The sequence below is a fragment of the Phaethon aethereus genome (genome assembly GCF_964289735.1).
Source record: "Phaethon aethereus genome assembly, chromosome: Z".
Lineage (NCBI taxonomy): Eukaryota > Metazoa > Chordata > Aves > Phaethontiformes > Phaethontidae > Phaethon > Phaethon aethereus.
In genome coordinates, this window is record NC_138577.1 from 88,900,540 (window position 1) to 88,923,607 (window position 23,068).

Here is a 23,068-nt window from a genome sequence, read left to right on the forward strand (position 1 = left end):
TGATCTCTGTCCAATTCTGTGGAACATCAAGAATGTTTTTTTCACAATTTACAGAGCTAATTTCTTAGACCACTGGGACTAAAGCATTTAATAAAACAACTGCCTGCTATTCAGTGTCAGCACAGGCCACAAACAACAACAAGGAAGTCAGGCAATCTCAGCTGGAACATAACCGTAACTGTTTCACCATTTGAGGCTTGTCTCTTTTTTAAAAACTTACATCATCTAAGTAGAGAGATTTGATATGTAGAAACTTAAGGATAATACAACTGTTATACTTACATGCATACTGAGTTCAGTTGTGTGCCTGAAGAGATCCATAGTATCATAGCTGCCTACTGTCTCTGCAATAAGAGCCTGCAGAGAAGCAAAAATTGCTGTCAGGTATTTTAAAAATTATGACATCGACAAGTAACTCAGCACACGTTACTTCAGGTACAGCTTAGGCATTTAACACAAAGACATTTTCTTTTCCTCACGCTGTCCAAGAAACATCAGTTTTAAGAATAAAATGAACACAATTAAAGGGAGCACAAGCTGATACAAGTACTGTATCAGTACTCGAAACTTATGGTCTCCTGCTGCTACTTTACATTCTTTAGGGCAAAGACTTTGTGTGTGTTAGCACAACCTACATCTGATAGGAGATGAATTTTGACATGTGAACGTTCTAGTTCTTCCCTAGAATCCAGTTTCAATTAGACATTATTAGCAGGTTAGCAGCATGGGATTACGAAGTGCACCTATAGTGATCATAAAAGTATAAATCACAACTCTTTCTACTATTCACAGATGGCCTCAATACCAGTGGGAGCATATCCAGCCCTCAGTGGTAGGGTCATCCCAAGAAGTAAGAACTGCTTTTGTCCCAGGTACCTTAGAGGCTTACTCTTTATAACAGTGGTGGTAGAAGGGGGGTGCAGAGAAGAGAGTTAAGCACTGCCATATAATGAGCTAGAAGTACAGCTGAAGCTTAAATAACTAGCACCTTATGAAGAGAGTGCTTTGTTGACAGTGCTCAATAAAAAGGTTCAGAGCACACACAGTGATTGTTTTTTTAATAACTAATTCCTTACAGAACTCACAGCATCAGCCAGAAAAACACTGTCTAAAGATATCTGATTTCAACATAAATTCCCATTGTATAACCAGTATGGAAAACAGAGTCCCATCCACCCTCAGGGGAAGTAGAAGCTCCCTTTCCTTAAAACATTTAATTTCAGGAACATGCTTAAGGGCCAATCATTAGGACGGAGTCCAAGTCTTCTGTTGGTTTTGGTGCACTGTATTACAATTTTTCATTATCTTACCTGCCCAATCCAACACAGTAAGTAAGAAGGCTCCAGGGACTGAGCTACCTTGAAGGCTTCATGAGCTTGCTGTAGAACCAAAGATAACAGTGATATTGTACTGTCTGGCATGGCAACAGAGCACTTTTGAGTATACGTGGGTATTGACATGCAGTAGTATTGGAAGAGATTTTATGGACAAAATTACGTCACTATTAAAAACACCTACTCTGTTGTTGCCCAGAGAAATAAACTAGTTCAGTCTTATTTACAAAAAAACCCAAACCAACCAACTAAAATCTTTACAAGATCGAAGTTCTCCTCCCTTCCAAATATAATTCCTTCTTAAAACAGTTCAGCAGATAGATTACCCCTTAAAACAATTATTTTAAAATCTGCCTCTTGGAGGATCCAGTTTTGGAAATTTGCTTTTCCTTCATGCAAAAAAACACATTTTCAAAGTGGTAAAACTGATTACCACCCACAAATTATCTTTTCCCTACACATTACATATGATTAGAATTCCTCCCTCAACATGGCATAAGGTGAACAAAGTTTTAGCATTAGTAATCCTAGCAGTAAGCAGTCTGCAGTATCAGATACTAATTACTACTAATAATTTAATATTTTTAGTAAAAATAAGTCTGACCATCACACTTCCAATTAAACAAAATTTCTGTAATTCTGACCAGCGAATAGGATAGGATGTAATTTGTGCTGCATGAGAATGCTGGACTTCACTTGAGATGTACTCCAATTTTTCTCCAGAGAAATGCTGAAGGTTACACAAAGTTACAGTAAATCGTATGACATGCTGATAAGCAGAAAGTAGCTACCTATGGGAAACTCAAACCCAAAGTTCAGTTTATGACTTACAATTGAAAGAGTTCTTGGTCAAACCTGGTGTGCATTGGTTTGATTAACTACTTCTTAGTCCTTCCAAATGCTTTTCATTCCACCCAGTTGCTTGGAAAGCAACCTCACCAATTCAAAAGTTCACTTATCTTCTCCAGAACAAATATTTAATTCATTTCTGTGCCTCAAGTAAGGTACAGGCACCAATTTTATTTAATTACAAGGAAATATGAGAGGGAATGAATCTGAGAGGGACATTCTTCACTGTTTGCCCACACTCATGCCCCAATACACTCCCTTAACAAAAAAAAAAAAAAAAAAGGGAAACTATATTTGAGGATGGGAAAGAGAGTTACCTCAATGTTTCCAGTTGTCAGATACAAAACCCCCAAGTTGGTCCAGGCAACAACATTCTAGGCAGAACAAATAAAGTTAAAACCAATATATTATTACTATATTCAAAAATAACACTGCATCAGGGGAAAAAAGTTTTAAATGCCCAGTTGAAACAGATGGCAGCTGCCTACAGCACTTACGATATGCTCAGCTTGAACAGATTTGATGAACGAGTGTTGAGCAAGAGCATAATTCCCAATAGCTAGAGGGGGGGAAAGAAAAAACGAGAGCTAGATCTAACTGAATTTCATAAATACCATTAGTCAAGTTGCCTTCTAATTTAGGATATTATGGAGCTAGGGGGTTCACTGAAGACTTACCACTACAGGAAGCAACTACACCAAGTGCATTCCAATAAAGATGATTTTTGCTATCAAGCCTCACAGCTTTTTTGAGACACTAGAAGAAAATCAAATGTGGATTATATCACTAGAACAGCAAAAATGAATACACTTATTCAGAGATGTAGGCTTTATTGAGGACAGAGAGTATACAGACAAGCAAAAACACAATTTAAATTTTAAAGAATGTAACAGGAAAACCAGGAAATACCTGTAAAGACTTCTCTAGCTGTTCACTGATCTCATTCATGTCAGTGCCCAATGCTGTGAGGTCTTCTGCCTGTCGATAATAATTTATTCCAAGATCACACCATATGCTAGGCAAAGGCATCAATTTTAAAGCTCTGCCATAACACCTACAGAAACATGAATCACAGAAGTATTATTCCAAGCCTCTGTACATGAGGAGCAGAAAGCTGAAAAAACATTCAGAAGAGTGCTTAAAAACCTGAAACAAGCAAACATGCATAAACCCAAACAAAACCAGACAAGAATGGAATGCAAACAACAAACTTCACAGAATCTATCGTGGTCTAAAGGCAGTCTGTAATGCCCACTACTTGTGAAGCCACAAAGGTGCATTAAATCAAAGCTGTGTCAGATGCAATATGCATGCTTTTACTTCAAACAAACATCATTCATTTTTACAGTTAATCAGACTTCCCCTAGGAAGCATCTGACTTCACATATTGTGGCTGAAATTTACTAAGCAGCTGCATTTCCTGCCTTACAAATCCAACTGCACAAAGCTCAGAGGGAGTCACAGAACAGGCTACAGAAACACTACAAATATTTGACCATCATGAGCTTCCAGGGACAGAAACAATGAATTCCCTCTTCCAAAGTACTCTAGACACCATACCTAGGGCAAGACCTGATACCATTTTTATAAGAAAGAAGTACAGACAGAAAACTTAAACTATTGTCTTTGACTTTAGTAGTCCTGGGAGAATTAGTTAGCTACTACTGAAACCACTCCATTTAAAGAGGCACAATTTGCTGAGTGACAGGCAGGATGTAGCCATGCTCTGGAGACAGAAACAAGCAGAGCAGGTGCTAGATGAAGTGTTGACAGCCACTATGGCAATGAAGCAAACATATTCTGAAATGAGCAGTGTGATTTGGAAGAAGCATGCGACCCAATTTACCACCTCATTAATCTTTGCTCAATAATGCAGGTGTCAACAGATCAGCGTGTCTTTCATTTTCTAGAAATGAAAGTCTAGAATACATCAAACTTCACATAGAGTCTCAAGCTGCACAGAAGCTATTGATAATAAAAAATCATTACCTTCCTCCCAGTCTGAGCAGCTCACTTTTATTCAGCATCTGTTTGCCTGCATTTTTACCCAGAAGGTATCCTAGAACTTGAACATTCACTTTGGTTGGTGAAATAACATGCACACTAGTACAGGTATCTCCAAGCAGTTTCCAGAGGCAAGATACATCAAGACGGTGCTTTGTTGCCCTGTAATTAATGATATAGAAAACCCACACAACACCCATTCAGACACTTCAATATCGTTTTCTGAAAGAAAGTTCACCACTTTTGCAGAGTGGCACAAACTTAAATGTAATTAGTCAATAAGCTGTTTGATTTATTTTTTTTATTCAGTTTTCTTCCTATTCAAGCTGTAAGTCTAAAAGGTCAAAAATAACCAAAAAACCTACAAAATGCCACCGTATTCCAACTTTGCTGGGACTAAGAGTCAGTTCCAAAAATTTGGCGTTATCTATCAATATGTCAGCTGACTACACCCACTCTCGCATTTCAGAGCACTATCATGTTATGTTACAAGACATGACTCGTGCAGAAACCTGATGGGCCTTCTCCTGTAACAGCAGCTATCCCAAGGTTTAATTTAGGACACTAAAGCATTTTGTACAACATACAAAACAAAAAGATTGAGGGAGGGAAGGAACAATTTCTTCTCATCCACCATTTTTGGTAGAAATCCCTTCCTCCCAGTCCCATATATACAGAAAGATAGCTGGAGAGAACTGTGTGTCATTTCACACTTTGTGTTGCAATCAAGAGACTCTGTATCTTCAAATAGAAAAAACAAAAGTCTATAATTACCATTCATTTAAGCAGCCTAAGTCCAGAACTCATTATTCAAATCATTTTCAATATGCACATTCTTACCGCCAGATTACAGGCCTGGTCCATTATATTTATTTTAACTGAAAATCCTCAAACACTTAACTCTTATTCTTATACCTGTCAGCCCACAACCCCAGTGAAAATTAAGTGATCTAAACTGAATATTTAGTACTAACCTTGTAAAAAAATCAAGAGCTTGCTCTATGTAATCCACAGCCTTCCTATCAAGATAGTTATCAAGGGCTGATCTTCCTAGCATGAGATAGCATTCACCAAGCCCTGAAAAGAAAAGAAAATATCCTTTACGAAAAGTGATAGCTTTTATGATATGCATGATAAAGGAGGTGGGATGGGAGAGTGGAAGCCTGCGCAGTGTTCTGCTTGATATAAAGATTTATACCCTGCACATGCTATGCCAAAATCAAAAGACCCACTGTGCTCACAACAGACACTTTGCTTTTAACCTATCCTGTCAAGTGTGAACTGTAGAATAATTTGAATATTAAAATAAACCTAATTTATTATAAAAAATATAGCATTTAAGTTTTGGGTTTGTCCTCAAATATTAACTATAGCCCTGATGAGAAATCTGTTCTGCATTGGTAAGTCTTTGACAAATACACCAACTTTCATTTCACGAGTCAAAATCATTGCCAAAACACAAAAACAAGAAAGAATGCCAAGGTAGGCAAAAGGGGAAGTTGTCTTTGAAGAATACTTAAAATCAACCTTATTTAATCCTACTTATGTAAGAATTTACTTCATATGGAAATAAATCCAACTGTTAAAAAGGAACTGCATCTAATGACACATTTCTAGCATTTTGGAACCAACAAGATCACCACTTGGTTTATACGCTTGCTGGCACCAGCAGTGATTATGACTGGCAGTAAGTCAGTGGCTACGAGTACCATTCATTCCCAGTATTATTTTCACAGTTCTGAAGCTACTTGCCTCATGCTACCGTACCCTGTACCTATACCAAACTAATAATCACAGTAGTAATGTTTTACAAGCATCTTTATCTTGCCCCCACTAGGTATTTGTCTTGACCACACAGAAGTCCCAAGCTCATGAGCTTCTCAGATGTCAAGAAGTTCTGTAATCAAAACGCAAAATTTATTTTATTCCTCAAAGTTATACATTAAAAGATATGCTGCAGCAGAGGCTGAATAACCATATCATTTAATAACACAAAAATAAAATGCATCAAAAAGATGCATTCAAGTAACAGGAGTTTAGCTTTCTCTCACCTACTAGGAGACTATGCTTCCAACAACTCAATTCAGAAACCGTCTAAACTGATCAGAACAGTAGCCAAAGTACACTGAGGTATGTTTCACAAAGTTTTAAGAAGGCCCACAAAAGAGAGCAAACCAGACTAAATGTTAAACAGTCTGTAAGAAGGTGAAGACTGTTTTGGGACTCAAAGTAGGATCTGGAGCTAACAAATCAGATATTAGGACAAGAAGGATTATGAGAAAAGACTTAGGACACTTAAGTAAACAATAAGTATAGAGGCAACCGAGGAGGGGGGGAAACCTTGATACCATGTGCTTATGTCCTCTTCAAGCATTTTATTCTAATTAATGCTGTCAACTGTCACCTACAGACACTAAAAAAAACATATACACATGCACACTTCTAATCGACACCACTGCAAACTGCTGCTGCAGTCAGCTGTTGCCGTCTTGTTTGACAAGCAGTTAAACTGCCTATCCACAATACTAACTCCAACATAGAGCTTTTGCCATGTCACTTTAGTCTAGCAAACCCCAAGTGACAAAATTATACAAGAGGAGGTAGAGGGACAACCACCCTGTTGCCCTCTCAGATGAAAAACTTACTGTTCCAATAGTAATGCAGCAACTCTGACTTAAGTCTTACAAGAATTACCTCATATGCACCCAAAAATCAAAAGGCCTTACACACAACAGAAGAATACTCCAGAACTTAAAAATTCATACTAGCACCAAGCAGCAAACAGCATGTATTTCGGATGGATGTATGGGGTGAGAATGACTGAAGACTAAGTGGCAGGGAGAATGTGAATCGAACAGTTACTCATTGGCTATCGAAACGTTATAGGCTCACAATATTATGTATCTTGAGAATCATTATTCTGTCACCAGAAAGGAGTTCCAGTTCCCCAGTTTCTCTCTGCTCCCAGTTATGTACTGAAGACCTCTACCTATCATCACCTCTAACACTTGTGAGACCTCTCGGGATACTTTACTGCTATTTTTCATAACTTGAAGAAGGTCAGAGGGGTCTGAATCACCAGCGCTAACACAAAAAGCGAGAAACACACAGTCAGGAGCAGAAAATTAGGACAACTCACCTCTTTGAAATGGCAGCCTGTCTCCATTGCCGGTTGAGCCAGTTTTTTACTGTTTAGGTGAAACTGCAGCACTGTTAGCTGGCTTCCTCTATCTATCTTCAATTCTGCTACCGATTTGGCCTGGTAGCTGCACAGGACTAATTACCTTTCATACTTACTTGAAAGAGAAATGATCACTCCCATGCATCATGATTTAAGAGCTCTTCAGATATTTGCAAGCTACTACACACTAGCTTTCATGTAGGGGATCACAGTCCTCTACACACCCAAAATCCAACCCTATCCTTCCATGTAGGAAAACCTCAAAATACCAAGAACTTCTCCACAAAACAGAAGCACTGCAGTGTGTAGAGGGAGAAAGAGTTAACGCTTTCAAATTCAGACATATTACCTTTCAGTGCAGGCACATAATCTTCTGTCTTCTTTAAGATTTGTTGATAGGTAGCTATAGCATTTTCATATTTGCCTAGAATCTGCTCAACCGCTGCAGCTCTGTAAATGCTGTACACAAGCTCTGGGTTCAGTTCACTTGCTTTCCTGAAGGATTTTAGAGCTGTCAAATAGCTACCTCTGCTCAAGTAAGCCTCCCCTAGAGACTCCCAGCAATTGGAATCCTTTGGATCAGCCCTGAGAGCTGCCTGCAAACTGAAGATATTAAGATATAAATTTATTTAAATAAAAGGCGATACAAGTTAACATAAACAAATTATTTCCTTGCATTACATATTCTCAGGACACACACACAGAGTTATACAGAACTTTTAAACACAGCATAGTAGTGTTTTCATCTTCAGAGAACATTATACAGCTTCAGACTTTGTACCTAATTTTGGCTCATTATTCAGTGCTATACCATGCTTATCTATGGCAAGCCTGCCACCAGGCTTGTTAGTACAGAACACTGCTATGCTGAAAAGACTACACTGTGCTAATTCTGGAACTGAAGATAGACACAGCTTGCTCAGACCCATTTCCCATTGTTTAGTACAAGCCATCCTATAATCAGCTAACTTATTGTCAAAACTTGCTCAGATCAAAGGCTGTTTTATTGGGATTTATAGAAAATGGTTTAAACCAACCACTACTTCTCTTACTCAGCCACTGCTTGTGACGGTTGACCAGTCCTCAGATAGTAAAGCCCACGATGAAGCCAGGCCCATTTTGCTGTACCAGTACTTGCTTTTTCAGTTACCTCATTCAGGATTGACAGAGCAGTGTCCTAATAAAGCACCAAAAATGCCAGGTTAGTAAACATATATATGTGTAAAGAACAACGTTCTTGAAAAGAAGAATACTCCTAATCCAGCAAACCATTAAACTGTCTAATCTGTTAATTAGTGTAATGAAGAAATGCTACAGGTGCTTTTTAAAACTGGCAGGTTGAGTGGCAGATTAGAGAAGGCAATTATCACATCTAAAGATGTGATTATTTCTTATGTACCTGTCTTTGCAAATAGACAGTAGATTCCTGCAGTTTTGTAGAGCTTTGCTTTTTTTCAAACTAGAGAAGGATATAAGTATTTGCAGCAAGTCAGATACTTAGACTGATTTTCCAGATGTTACAATGGAGTCTGTCAAAGTATGGGATGCACTTGCTTTCTAATATCATAAGCTAAGAACTTTTTATAGAATGCTGTATCAGAAATATATTTTAAAATGTTCTGATGACTTTGTACGCTTTTCCTGAAAGAAGCAAGGTAGAGTATAGAGAAAAGAACTGGTGCAAGTTAAATATGAAAACAAACTTTCTCTTCATGTTTACTACTGAAAAAAATGTTTCATCTAAATCACACATGTGATGACTACAATGTTATGCTTGGTTCCCCTGCCCTCCTCCCCAGATAGATTTAATTTGGAATTGAAGCATAAAATTGAAGCAGGTCCAACTGTGAAAACTGCTAAGCAATAATAGAACAGCTGTTTTCAGATCTTATTATCAAATACAGCGGAATCCTGTAAGTGATTCCTCAAAGAGCAAGATTAACAGAAAAACAAAAAACAGCAGTAATCCAAAGCCCTGAATGTACAATACCATGTCTCCAAGTTCCACGCTTAAGTCTACAGCTGCTCTTCCAGATTCTTCATCGGTTCCATCCAATTCAAAAGCCTTTTTATAGCAACCACGAGCTCTACTTTTGTCTCCAGCAATATCTCTGTAGTAGTTACCTAAATAACAAAAGACACTTCCCAAGTAGCTGTCCAATTTTGCAGCCTATAAAGAAATATGAACACAATGTAAGACAGCATTTTGAAAGATTATACTGGTGGACAGGTGCAGTGATAACTACTTGTTCAACTTCTGCTTATCAACTTATTTAAGCTCCTTCTGTGATACATCTGAGTAGCTAAACTTTAAGATTTCAGAGATTACTTCAGCTTTAAATATTTGCAGAATCTGCTACATACCTCATGACAAAAAGCATTTTGTACATGAAGTACTAACAAGCTACTTGTGCTAGGAAAAAACAGTTCTTTATGACACCCCATTATTTTCATATTCTACACCGTTACAACCATTACGCTCATACTTTTACCACATTACATCACAATTAACTCCAGACTTTCCTAAAGTTTAAGTTCCTTTTTAGATACACTTGGCAGATTTGTTTATACTTAAGAAACCCACAGCCCCCAAGCAGCAGAAAACAGCTTTGTCAATAAAAAAAAAGCTCACATAAAACTGTTTAGAAACAAAAGTATTGTTCACTTCAACTACATTCTCCAGTATACTCTGCTGTTACTGAAATGCAAACAGTAGGCAATGATTTGAGTTGCCAACACCTATCATGAACATATATGGTGAGTTTATAATGTCTAGAGTCTTATTTTGTATACTTCCATGTTTCTAATAAAGATGACAGACTAAGTCTTTTGGATTCACATTCTCACCTGTTTTCAGGGAAAAAGCCACAACCACGAAAACCCCAAAGATCTGGGAAAGTATATAAATTGTGGCCTTTTGCAGACATACCTCCTTGGACAGACATTGAAACTCTAACATCATTTGAATCTTTTTCCCTTCCTCACTTGTTTTCCAATTTGAATTTTGCCCTCCCCATTTCAGAATATCTTCATAGATCTGTGCTGGTCATCTAGAAGCCTTGACTTTACAGCCCTCAAGAAGAGAAGATTTGAGAAGATCACCACTCCATTTGGCTGAATCAAAGGCCTCAAGAATTAGGTGAAAAGAGGAAAACAAAAGCAGGGCAATTCCAGGTAACTGCACAGCTCCCTGCAATGCCTTTTTCCACAGCTGAACTTGGTTTACAGGCTCTGGAGGCTTGTAAACAGTAACAAGCAGAATATTCAAGTCTGTCATTCCAGTCAGTGTATTTCTGTATTTGGTTTCTGATATAGGAAAACACTAACTCTACATGAATAGTTTAAGCAGCCTTTACCTTCAAGAACTGGGTGAGTGCTTTTCCTTTGTCTTTTCTTGTCTCATCACTCATGAACCAGTATGTGAGCCCCAGGTACTGATGATACTCTGCAGTTTCAGCCTTTCTTTCAATAGCATTTAGAAAACTAAATAAAAGGAACAGAGGTCAGATTAGACAGATTCTCAAAAGCTGCAAAACACTATATTCTATTCTCCCCTCACATTTCCCTGTTAATGGAAAGAAAAAAATAAATCTACCTTCTTTCTGCCTGTTCATAGTTCTTTTGGGAATAATGGATGAAACCTTCTAGAGCATGGGACTCAGCCAGATCAGGGTGGGACAACCGAAGCTCTTGTGAAATCTGCAAAAGGATGCCATTTTTCCCTAGTTATTTCCTCTATGAAACCAAGAATTCTACTTAGCTTACAGGAATGACAATACAGCACTAACCTTTGAAGCTTGATCCATTAAACCTTTGTTTAGATAAGCCTGACCTCTGATAGCTAAAACCACTGGATCACTGCTTACATCCACAATCTAGAAAACCAAGTAATAGACATGACCAAGTTAGTCTCTCACCAGATTAAGAAATCAAAGGTGTGAAAAGCAGCCAGACTGCATGAGGATAAAGACAAGAAAAACATTTAGAAAGAATACCCTTGAGAAGCCTTAGACAGAATAATTTTGATGGAGAACAGGTAGAAGATTGTAGAGAGCAAGGACAAAGCTACAGCAGTCTAAACAGCAAAGAAATAGTGTACATGAAGCTGAGGCAAAAAAAAGAGGCAGCAACTTCTGCTAAAAGCTTAACCATTCGATCTTAAAGTAATATGCTTTTATTTATGACTAATGAAAAGTGAATGAAGGACATGGGGCTTAGGATTATAACAATAATTCAAATTAAGATGAACAACAGCCACAGAACTAGCAAGAACCCAGCAGCTCTGAGAAAGACCAGCCAAGGTCAAAAGTGATAGTTTCTAAAATTAGAATTGTGAGTGGAAAAGAGTTGCAGCAAAGCCTAAAACAACCAGAGAAGGAAGGAGTGTTTGGATTACACCATAGTTGGTAGAGTTGTCTAAACCACACAGAATGTAAAAAGGAGGCAAGGGGAGAAATACACAACTTAAATTTTTAGTACAGAAAGATGAGAGCATTTTTCAACCTTTAAAAAAATATACATTTTAGTCAATGAAAATACCTGTTCAAGTGCTTTAATGGCTTCTTCTGCAGCATCAGCACCAGCTATTTTAATCAAAGCCTCTGCTTTCAACTGAAGGATACGGTTCTTCCACTGAAGACTAGGACCCTCAGGAGTTCCAAGAGCCTTAAGAGCTGTTGACAAGAGAAAAGTTTCATCAAGTAAAAATAGAAAAAGGAACTACAAAGAGCACCAGTCTTCACAGTACTTTTAGAATCTTGTTAATTACTATTTTTCAGTCTAATGGAGCACCACTTTGCCTGACAGCTTTTAGTTTCACTTGGTACTAACTAGACCTCACACAGGAAAACAGAACACTTTATTTATCTTCCACATCACTTGCAACTTCACAGATTTCAAAATCATCTTGTTCTCCAGGCTGGAAAAGGACTTTACAGGCTATTTACTTGTTCTTATATGCTGCATTTTCCATACACTTGATCATCCTTATTAGTAGTCTAGTAATTACTACTACTATTTTCTTTTTGAAAAGGAGTGGATGCATACCAAAACTTCACACAGATTTCACCATGCTGCTCAAGTTCTTAAAGCAACTGCATGGGTGCTCTGTTTCAATAACCATTCTCTTCCGTGTAATTCCTAGTATTTGACTTGCCTGGAAAGCATAGAAGAAGAAAGAAACAGTCCTATTTTTTGGTAGAAAATGAGGACCTTTCTACTCTCTACTTCAACAAGACTGTAGGATAGCTTTGTGGGAACATTTTTTCCCCACAACCACATGATTTTGTATTTAAGATTATGGACTTTTAGTCATTATTTTAACACCTAGTTACCCACCCTGGTAATTTCCTTTTGGAGTTTTGCAGTCTGCTTTGAATAGCAGCAAACTTTATAACTTCATTACTCAATATTCACAAAAGACTAGAAAAGAGCATGAACAACACAGGTACCAGTGAAAATCTCAGGGACACCTCCTTTCAGACTGAAAACAGTTATTACTATACTGTGCTCTAGCTTTTAACTTATTTAAAAAAAACCCAAAAAAACCCCAAAAACAACCTGACAAAAAATGCTGCATGCACTCTACCTCTTAACCCAAGGCTGCTTAGTTTCCTTAACAGTCTTGTGAGAGACCTTATAAACTATCACCTGGAAATCAGAGTAGACTATATCACATCTCCCTTACCATGTGCTTGTAAACTCCTTCAAGGATTTTAAAAGAAAAAATTTACTTTACAAAAGCCATGCTGTCTATTCCCCAGAATAATTCTTCTACATAAATTCCCTGACTCTGTTCTTCCAGTTTTAACTAATTCAACCACTAAACATATCAGACTTGTCAGTGGTTTCCCTGATCTTTCCTAGAACCCTTTTCAAAAGTTAGGGTCATGCTACCTACTATCAAGCATTTGGGTGCCACGACAGTTTACACAAGCAATTACATAAATCACTTTGTACTTCAGCAATTTCATCTTTATGATCCTTGGTCAATTCCTAGGTTGGTATCTCATAGTTCCTTAAGGCTAATTTTTCTTGTCTTGTTTTATAGAAACTTCTATTAATGCTACAATCACAGACAAGTTGTTTGAAGGGTCATGGTGTAGAAGTCACCCTGAGTTCATCTACACTGAGCACAGATGGGAAAAAGAATCACCTCATTTTCATTCTTTCTACAATTTTTTTTTACCTACTTAGGATTGTTTTCACATTTCCTCCACCCAAATTTATAAGCCTTTTGAATCTTCCTTGCTGGCAAGTACTTCCCCTTTCTTTTAATAATTTCCCATGACTGTTTAGCCAGTTTTTTTACCTCTTCAGGTCCTTCTTAAGAAGTTTTTCCCTGTCAGGAAAAGTCCACTTTCGTTATAAACGGTCAGCCATCAGATAACGGCTCTATTCAGATTAGATAGGCATCACTTAGATCATAACAACTGCCCTCATTGCCAGCTAGCACAGATGAAGACTTACACTCACAGTGTGTTTCTTAAGATGCAGTTGTACTATGCAACATTTCTGCATTTTACATTAACTTGATTAAAATCTTGTCTTTTAAGTCTAAACGTGAAGTCTACCAGACTGAAAATTTGTGACACCTATCCTTGTGGTTTCAGGCAATTATCTGCTTTTTGGTGGAGTTGGTCAACCACCAGCTGAAGCAGCACGAACATGCAAACCTTTTAAATACTAACCATCTGGTTCTGATTAGCCAAATATTTTCTCTTTTCCTGAAACTAAGCAGCATAACGTGCTTTTCAGCTGTCATAAACCAAGAGAAGCAAGAAGCAGGGGACACCAGCACAAGCCGTGAGACTGTAAAAAGCAAAGGACTATGCAACTAACTCACACCTACCATGCAAAGGCCACATTGGCTGGACTACAAAGTGGTGTACCCTGCAGTTGCTCTTTCAATTAGTGAGCACTTACCTTGATTGCAGGACAGGACAGCATCCCTGTGACTGTGAATTTTCATCTGTGCCTCTGCCAAATAATGCCATGCTGCTGGACACTGGCTAGTCTTCTGCAAACCTAATAAAAGAGGAGTGTTAAAAAGGCACTAAAAAAAGTTGCATAGGACTGCAAGGACAATGTAGCTGGCAGATACTTTATTACCATATAATGCCATCAAAAACATATTACCAATCAGCTACTAACACGTGCCATTAATTTTTTATTTGAACCTTACTTTAAACTGTTTTAGACATACAGGCCTCTGTGCAGTAAGGCAAAGACTAAGAATATAAGCTTCTGTTAGGCTTAATTTTGCATACGACATTAGATAAACGGAAAAGAAAAAGGGGAAAAAGTGAGGAAATATACAACACTGGCTTAACGTGTACTTTCGTTTCATAAAGTCCTTCACTTTGATCAGACATTAACATCAGCAGCCTGTAGACAGCTTTATAAAGTATTTCTTGGAAACCAGAAAAGGCGTATAGAACTTCAAGAGAGAAAAAAATTATGGCAAGAGTGTTTCACTGAAACTTCCTGATAAATTTGCCTTAATTAAAGATTCCATAATAAAACTAAATTCGAGTCTTCTGTGTGTGAGAGAGAGAGAGGGAGAGAGGAAAGGAAGAAAAGGAGGGAGAGAAATAATGTCTTGAAGCTTCAATGCTTAAGAAGCAAACGCTTGGCTTACTGGAAGAGACGTTATTTCCAAGCTTTATACATTTCCTCTGATATCAAGAGCCTTGCCTTATGCATTCTCCCCTTCATGAGCAAAGCATTACATGGAAAAGTAAAAATAAAGAAAATCTTTTGTCAAAAACAGGATGTATGTTTTGTCAAAACATCCAATGGCCATTTAATCCCGAAGGATTTGCTTTCCATGGAAGACTTTTTCCTCTTAAGCACCTGAAATTTTTATTACAGATTTTACGCAAGACATGTTACTTCACTGTGGCTAAGTCACTGTAGAATAGCGCAGAATATTCAGAACTCCAATTTCAGAAACAATCTTATTCTAAATCTGGGCAAAAGGATGCAGGATACAGCATAGCCTGACTGACTCATGATTGCTTAGACCCCAAATGCTTGTTTACCCAGCTTTCTCATAAAGCTGTTTTGATTTTCCGCGTCCAGCACAGCGAGAGTGGAAAGTCCTATTTTCCCACTAGACTAGAATACTTTGAATAATTTTCAGAGAGCTTTCCCATTTCAATGCATGCAAGATAGTTACAGATTAGTAAACTAACCCTTCAGCAAATCTGACTACTGTAAAAAAAAAAAAAAAAATCTGCTAGTATTTCTCTTTAGATACCCAATCTAAGCGTTTACCCAGTGTAAGTGTTAAAGAGGTCTAAAAATGATGTAACTTTAAAGGGAAGTCATTTTTGTTCAGGTCTAGAAATGCAGTGAGCAGATTAGAGAAGCTGCATTATATTTTACTTTATAAATTCCACATTTCTCCATTAATTGCTATTCCTGTTTTTACTGCAGATTTCCCCGATAACAGTCAGATTAAAAAAAGTTTAAAGTTGATCACACTAAAATACTACAGAGCTGACTATAACAGCAATGACAGACTTCAGAGATGTTATACTTAAAGCTGTATTAAAAAAAAAAAAATCAATGCCCAATCACAGAAAGTGTTCAGTATTCTTTTAAAATCTAGCGGGTCTTAGAACTGGCAAAGTACCATGCAAGTATGAGATTCTCAAAATATCCAGCTTAAACTAGCTGGTGTTCAAGTTATAGACTACTTATACCTCATATTACACATTTACCTTCATTAAGACTCTTAACAGCCTCCTTATATTTCTTTTCTTGGAGGCATTTTACACCAAAACCAATGATGCCTGGACCACTACTTGCATCCATCTCCAAAAGCCTAGAAAAACAGTGCAGGGCCTCTTCCGACAAAGTACCTAGTTTCAGAAAAAAAAATATTTTATGGGGTTTTAGATTTTAAAAATGCAACAGCATATGTTATCTACATAAATATGACCGTTACACTTTCAGCTCAAAGTAATGAATTTATTACCTAAACTTTTTTCCCCAAGATACTACATACTTATCACCCTCCACCCCCAAAATTAAACCCCCAAAACAAGCAGTTATTAAAAGACCCAGTTTTTAAGACATTATTAAAAGCCCCATTATTAAAGACAATTTAAAGACCCAGTACCACCCAACATGATAAACTGTTAGTCTGAAACCTGAATTTTTAACCACTCGTGTTAAATTATGACAGGTGTACTTCCTTTATTAATAAAAACTAAATCCTTCATATGCTTTTCCTGTAAGCCCAGCTGAATGCCCACACACCAGAATCTGCCACAAATAAAACAATTTCCTTCCAGAGTAGGCTTTGTGTACCTGTACCTACAAATTTGTTCTGGCGACCTTGCCGAAACAGTCTTGCTGTGAAACTACATTATTTAATGTCTTGGCTTAATTTTAACTGAGGTCACTAACTTTTTACACTTGTGTTTAGCTGTGATTGTAGACTTCGCAGTCCTTGCTTAAAGCAACTGTTGTGACTTGCAGCAACAGTTTCTGAACTATTACTTTCTTTAAAAAACTTATGGACTCATTTGCCATAAAGGTTGCCTTTGACTTGCATTTGGTAAAGGTGACTAACAATGCACCTGAGTTACAAGCCCACAAGTCTGGGGCATGAAGGACTATAGTATGGTTGGAATGACTCAGATATAAACAAACAGCCTTACTAAAACCTAAGCATCACCCTCCCCACCCCAAGATGGCTGTGGGATGGTGAGATATTGTGGGAGCATTGGTATATAAGAACTGTGCCACCAGATGCTACTTTTCCTTTGGAAAAGGAAACAGTTTCTCCATGTTTCTCTGAACTGTAAAGCATTCTCATGTGGAAATGAGTCTGGGCCTCATTTGTCTTCATCCTTCCAAATCAAAGTGAAAAATTGTCTCTTGTTTTATGTTGCTACAGTATTCCGTGAAGCCTACCTTCAAAACTAGAAAAGGCATTCTTCAACCTAAGCTAAAAGTTACTTCTCTTTATATAACCACAGGGGGTTTTTTTTACTGATTTTCTTTCCTTGTTTTAAAAAGAAATAAAATCAACTTCTGATGCCTTAAACCATAAAACGAAAGACCAAAATTTAGTAGTTATCTTTGAAAATGCTGAGAAAGTGTCCAACATTATTGCAATATTGTTTAGTGAACTACTTCAAATAGCAATTGTATTCTTTCAGATCCCTGCACTATTCAACACACAGTGGTTGGGTTTTTTTCCTCAGAGATTCTCCTTTTCTACTTAGAACAAGTATCTAAAAAGATCTGTTTAGTCCCTGTTCAACAAGCATTCTTTTGAAGAAAGTTTCACAAATGTTTGGTTTTTTTACCAAGAGAGATTTTCTGTGCCAAGAATATACTAAGTGTAGCCTGTCCTCAGCCTTAGAGCACAGGTTAACATTCCCCATTCCCTCTTCTAAGCCTAGGAATCTAACCTTCCTTCATCCGGAGAGGTTGCTTTTGAGTTTTTTAAGATATTATTTCTTTGCAGCTTTGTAGATTGCCAGAGTTGGACTTAACTCATGGAAGTTTTTTGACAATTTACAGTCACCACTCAGTTACAGAGCTAGGAAGTAGCAAATCATAGGACTAAACACTTTTCATTTCCAGACAGGCAGAAATATAACATAAAATTAAATAGCGCGCTTGTGCTGGGTCGTGAAGGGTAAAAACTTATAAAAAGATTGTCACACAATTAACTTTAAAAATAATTTAAGCCCCAAATATGTCTAAATCCATCCTACTCACCTGACTGAACAAAATGCAAACAAAGTACTTCTAAAGGATAACTCACAGTAGGGTACAAAGTCATCATATCATTACAGGCCGTTTCCAACCTAGCCGTTTCATGAGGAAACTGGAAAGGAAAAAAATAAATAGTTATTTGTGTGAATTATCAGATGTGGAATATTACATCTATTCACTGATGAAGATAGATTAATATAACCTTACTTTTGACAAGCACTGAATAAAGTCCTTGTAAAGATTCTGGTGGTCTTCACTGGGAACAGTGTCAGCAGAGTTTACCGCATGTTCAAATGCAGTCAAAAGCTGAAATAAGAAATAATTACAACTGCAACAAGCAATGACTCTAGGAAATTGTTACCTGCATAGAATAGAATAGTTCAGTTGAAAGGGACCTACAACAATCATCTAGTCCACCTGCCTGACCACTTCAGGGCTGACCAAAAGTTAGAACATGTTATTAAGGGCATTGACCACATACCTCTTGACAGGCTTGGGGCATCGACCACCTCTCTAGGAAGCCTGTTCCAGTGTCTGGCCACTCCTTCCGTAAAGAAATGTTTCCTAACGTCAAGTCTGAACCTCCTCTGATGCAGCTTTGAACGATACCCACACATCCTGTTGCTGGACACCAGCGAGAATTGCTCAGCACCTCCCTCCCCATATCGCCTCCTCAGGAAGCTGCAGAGAGCTGTGAGGTCACCCTTCAGCCTCCTTTTCTCCAAACTAGACAAACCCAGAGTCCTCAGCCGCTTCTCGTACAATGTGCCTTCCAGCCCTTCCACATTTAAGTGCATAGTTACATGTTATTATCTGGATCCTACTCATTAAGTTTACACTAGTACTGTGAAGACAGAAATTAACAAAACAAGTTCCTTACTGTGAAGTAGTACTTAAATAGGATCCAAAGCACATTAATTGTATACTACCAGATGAAGCAGTAATATACTGTGTCACAACATAAGGGTACAAGGAAGGCAAAATTTCTAAAAACACAGATTCTTCTTCATACCTAATCCCAGTTCAAAGGACTTGGTACCACAAAACCCAGGCTAATCTCCTCTGCAGTTAGCTGTCAGGCCTTCCCCTTGCTCTAGTCTAGAGATCTAGTCTTTTATTTCTTCACTCCTTATACTGAAGAACACAAGCACCACAGAGTGTGTGCTACCAAACAAGCATGCTAAAGAAAAAGTTGCCCAGAGCTTGTCATAAGTAAAGTGCTGAATAGGAGGCTGCCTTTAGTGGCACATCCTTCCGGGTTCTGGTGCTTTACTCAAAACTGCAGTAAAGTGAACTGTAGATTCGCATGTGAAACCCATTCCTGATATTTATGCAACTTTTTTCTTGTTTGAGCTTCTTGTCCCCAAAAAAGAAAGCAGTGCTGCCTGCAGCACCTCTTTTCTATAATAGCTTGTAAAGCATTTGCTTTCTCAAAAAATAGGGATCAAGATTCAATTTTCTGCTGTTGGAAATTATTTCAATTTATATCTTCTACCTTTCTGGAGCACTGCTATCAATCAGATTGGTGATTAGAAATTTTCATCCTTCCTCTTGAAAGAGGTTCATCTTGCAAGAACAGATAAATCAGCTAAACCAAAATTAACTTTGGCCATAGAGAACACAGGATCAGTATAACTAATGATCATTCCGTTTGCTCCAATTAGCTTTGACATTCTCCTAAGAAGTGAGAGCTTAAAATCTACACGAGAAAGGAAAATTTGAACCCAAACAATGCTTATCTAGGATAAGCACTGTGTATAAAGAAAAGATAAAAAGGCACAAAGCTACCTCTTTCATCCTGGAGGGAAAGCCGGGGAGGCGTTTCTTGTTTTGAAGAACACCAACACTCTAGACTGTGTCAAAGCTTATGAATGATGCTCATGTGTGATGCTTCTTGTAACATGCAGAGGTAGAGCAATGCATCACTGCACTACAGTGCAAACTTGCACTCCTACAGAACTTAGGAGAAAGTTAATGAAGGAGTTCCAGGATGACCACTCGGATTTAGGTGCCTTATTCCACCTGAGGCCCATCTCATGCCACTGCACCCAATGTTTGTGTCAGAAGGTAAAATCACCCACCTTTTCCTGAGAAGCTTAGTACCACTGAACATTAATGAGACAAATAGTCATAACGTTTACATGGCTTTCAAGGCTTCATTTGAAATCTAGCTGCACGGTGCATGTGCATATGTGTCTAGATGAGTAGGAGTGAGAAACATTACCGACTGCTTTGTTTTATTATCCTGGTTCTGTGTACTGTCTTTCAGTAACTGGATCATCTTCTTCCAAAGCTGATGAAGCTCTGCCTTTTCTGCACCTTCCTCCTGTTTCATTTGTATTAGTTTCTGCCATGTTTCAGCCACCTGTCAACAGGACCAAATGAACCACGCCATCACTCTTCAAAGAGCTGGAGGTCTGATACACACTTTCCACTTAGTGTGGACTTCCACCACACTAGGTAGACAACAGAGCAACTTTTAAAGTAACGTCCCAGATGTACCTGCTTTCTGATTAAAGCAATAACAAGTCCCAAACCATTGTGTACAACCTTGTCTACCTTACATGGCACAGTAAATAAGGGAGGATACACTAAGAGTATGAATTCTGACTCTGTCTCCTGGACGAAATCAACAGTAAAAATAGACCTGAACAGTCCTCCAATAAGCTCTGAAGAAAAAATGGAAGCCTTGTTGGATCTACAGCGCTACGAACAGAAACTGAAGAACAGCAGCAGTGCATGTTGCAATTCCAGTGTGGAAAAATCAACAGAACTAAAAGAGAGAAAATAGGACCCTGAAGCCTAACTTGTGGTTTCCTGTTGCACATAGAGCAAGTCTGCCTTCACGTGCTAAACTATTAGCACTGAATTTAGTTTCAGAAACTGGTATACAGAGAGGCTTTGGAGCTAATTAATAGTCTTGAGCCTGATGCTAAGTGATTTGTAAATTTTTTCATTTTCCATTATTGAAGGAAAGGGGAGAAGATGACATGGAGTAAGACCATGCACCACCTTGTAAGAAAGCAACCTTTTTAAAGAGTAAAGAAAGTGTGAACAGCCTAACTGCAAAAATATGTATCCTGTAACATTACTACAGAGATCATAAGTAGCGTTACTGTTGAACCATTCAGGCATTTAAACAGCTCCACCTCGTGGTAAGCTGACAAGAGCCATGACTATGCTGACACACTTTGGCTAGGTGCGCTGAGGCTGCAGTCGCCCTGGAGCAGCTCTGCACCTCCTTATCACTGTGCATGGAATGCAGGACATAACCCACAGGCAATTGAGTTCAGGTTGTGTACAGATTCTTATCCTTAAAAGAGGATACCTTATCCTCTGGCGGGCAGTATCAGGCACAGTCTAGGAAGGGATCACCACCAATGAAGAGCTAATCAGATACCTAGAACTGGCCAAGCTAGGCCAAGGACACCTGACTCACACATACTGCCATGTAAATGTGCACTTGGGATCATGCTTGACTTCTAGAAATAAAACACAAGAATGATGTTCCACCCTTTCAGCTTGTATACCAATATTCTTTGTCAAGCTTTGTCAGTTTAATAGAGTGCATCCAAGCCATACACAGCGGAAAAGAAAGGAATATAGTTAAAATCAGTTCTTCCTGGTTATGGTCCACAGTGGGATCTTAAGTGGCCTCTGGCCGAAAAGCTTACAGAGTCCTTGATGAAAAGCAATTAGTTCTCATCAAATGGAAATTTCTTGTTGGAAGAGAGGAAGTAAAGTGCTCAACCTACCTCTAAATATTTCTTTTCTTGATGATACAGTTGCACAAGCTTGTTACATACATCACACCATTTCTGCTTGTCACCACTAGAAAGAAGGAAGGAAGAAAATTCCACACAAACAAGCTAAGTTTTCCATAAAATAGTATAATGTTTTCCAAATTCTGACAAACAATCTTTAGTAGGCTCAGATGCCAAACAAATATTTAGAATAAATACTATAGTTTACCCAAAATTTTTTATTAATTGCTGCTATAACTGAGTAAAAAAAAACATTACTTCAAGAGATTGTACTTTTCTTTTTGAACAATCTTCAAATTAAGGAAACCAATTGAACACTCCAGTCAACTACAGTGACAGCTAAGAGCCAGATTTGTTCAGAACTGTAACCGATGTGAATTGGATGACATATTCTGTGATCTTAAAGAAGAGAAAAATAAGCCCACTTATTAATGCAGACAATGACCTATCAGAGCTTAATGCTTCAAGGCAGTGAGTTTAGACAGAAGACATAGAATAACAGAATTCTCTATACTACTGAACTCAAGTAAAATTACTGCAAGAGTTTTTGCCCTATCAAAAGGGGCAGGATCAAGAAACCTTATACAGGTATGGAAAACCTTAGTAACAAGTGCTGACTGACTGATGTGACAAGGCTTTAAAAAGAAAAAAGCCTATCCTATGTACCAGTGATGGCTTTCACTGAACTATAAATCTTAGACGAATTATGGTATTCAGTATCCTTTACCTTTCATAGAGTTCTAAGAGCTTCTGGTAAACATCTGCTAAGTCTCCTTTGACATCTGCTTGGCTGGATTTCTCATATAAATTTGCTAATCCCTTTAAAAAAAAAAAAGGCAAGATTTTATGTCAATGGTTACATGTTATGAGAACACTGCAAGTTCTGCCTACCAAAATTACTCCATTGCCTTCAATGGGGTCAAGTGTTAACACAGAAATCTCTGAGCACAATCTATGCTGATACTTCTGTACAGCCTTCTGAATCCACTTATTTTAAATTAAAAGCTTTCCTCATTTTCTTAACTAATACCAACAACTATTTGAAACTTGTATACATCACATAATCTTGTCTGAGCAATAGACAATATATACAAAGCACACCAAGTCATACGATAAAAGATCTATAACCAAGTATCATACCATCTTGCATAGTAACAGAAAGCCAGAATCCAACTGCAAAAGTGAGGAAATTTCTA

General features: G+C 37.9%; 1 protein-coding gene across 1 annotated transcript in view; it reads right to left on the reverse strand.

Annotated features, from left to right (window-relative positions):
- Positions 1-23,068, reverse strand: part of SKIC3 (SKI3 subunit of superkiller complex) — a gene marked incomplete at its 5' end in the record, with an annotated part of 48,717 nt that overhangs the window by 24,225 nt on the left and 1,424 nt on the right. Inside the window, 22 exons of the mRNA XM_082013815.1 lie at positions 283-357; positions 1,311-1,379; positions 2,501-2,557; positions 2,681-2,742; positions 2,861-2,939; positions 3,093-3,237; positions 4,173-4,349; positions 5,162-5,264; positions 7,718-7,971; positions 8,421-8,545; positions 9,359-9,538; positions 10,725-10,851; positions 10,964-11,067; positions 11,157-11,243; positions 11,908-12,041; positions 14,293-14,394; positions 16,095-16,235; positions 18,112-18,220; positions 18,316-18,414; positions 20,333-20,473; positions 21,864-21,939; positions 22,600-22,691. Coding sequence (XP_081869941.1) covers positions 283-357; positions 1,311-1,379; positions 2,501-2,557; positions 2,681-2,742; positions 2,861-2,939; positions 3,093-3,237; positions 4,173-4,349; positions 5,162-5,264; positions 7,718-7,971; positions 8,421-8,545; positions 9,359-9,538; positions 10,725-10,851; positions 10,964-11,067; positions 11,157-11,243; positions 11,908-12,041; positions 14,293-14,394; positions 16,095-16,235; positions 18,112-18,220; positions 18,316-18,414; positions 20,333-20,473; positions 21,864-21,939; positions 22,600-22,691 — 2,538 coding nt within the window. The remainder of the gene's footprint in view (positions 1-282; positions 358-1,310; positions 1,380-2,500; positions 2,558-2,680; positions 2,743-2,860; positions 2,940-3,092; positions 3,238-4,172; positions 4,350-5,161; positions 5,265-7,717; positions 7,972-8,420; positions 8,546-9,358; positions 9,539-10,724; positions 10,852-10,963; positions 11,068-11,156; positions 11,244-11,907; positions 12,042-14,292; positions 14,395-16,094; positions 16,236-18,111; positions 18,221-18,315; positions 18,415-20,332; positions 20,474-21,863; positions 21,940-22,599; positions 22,692-23,068) is intronic.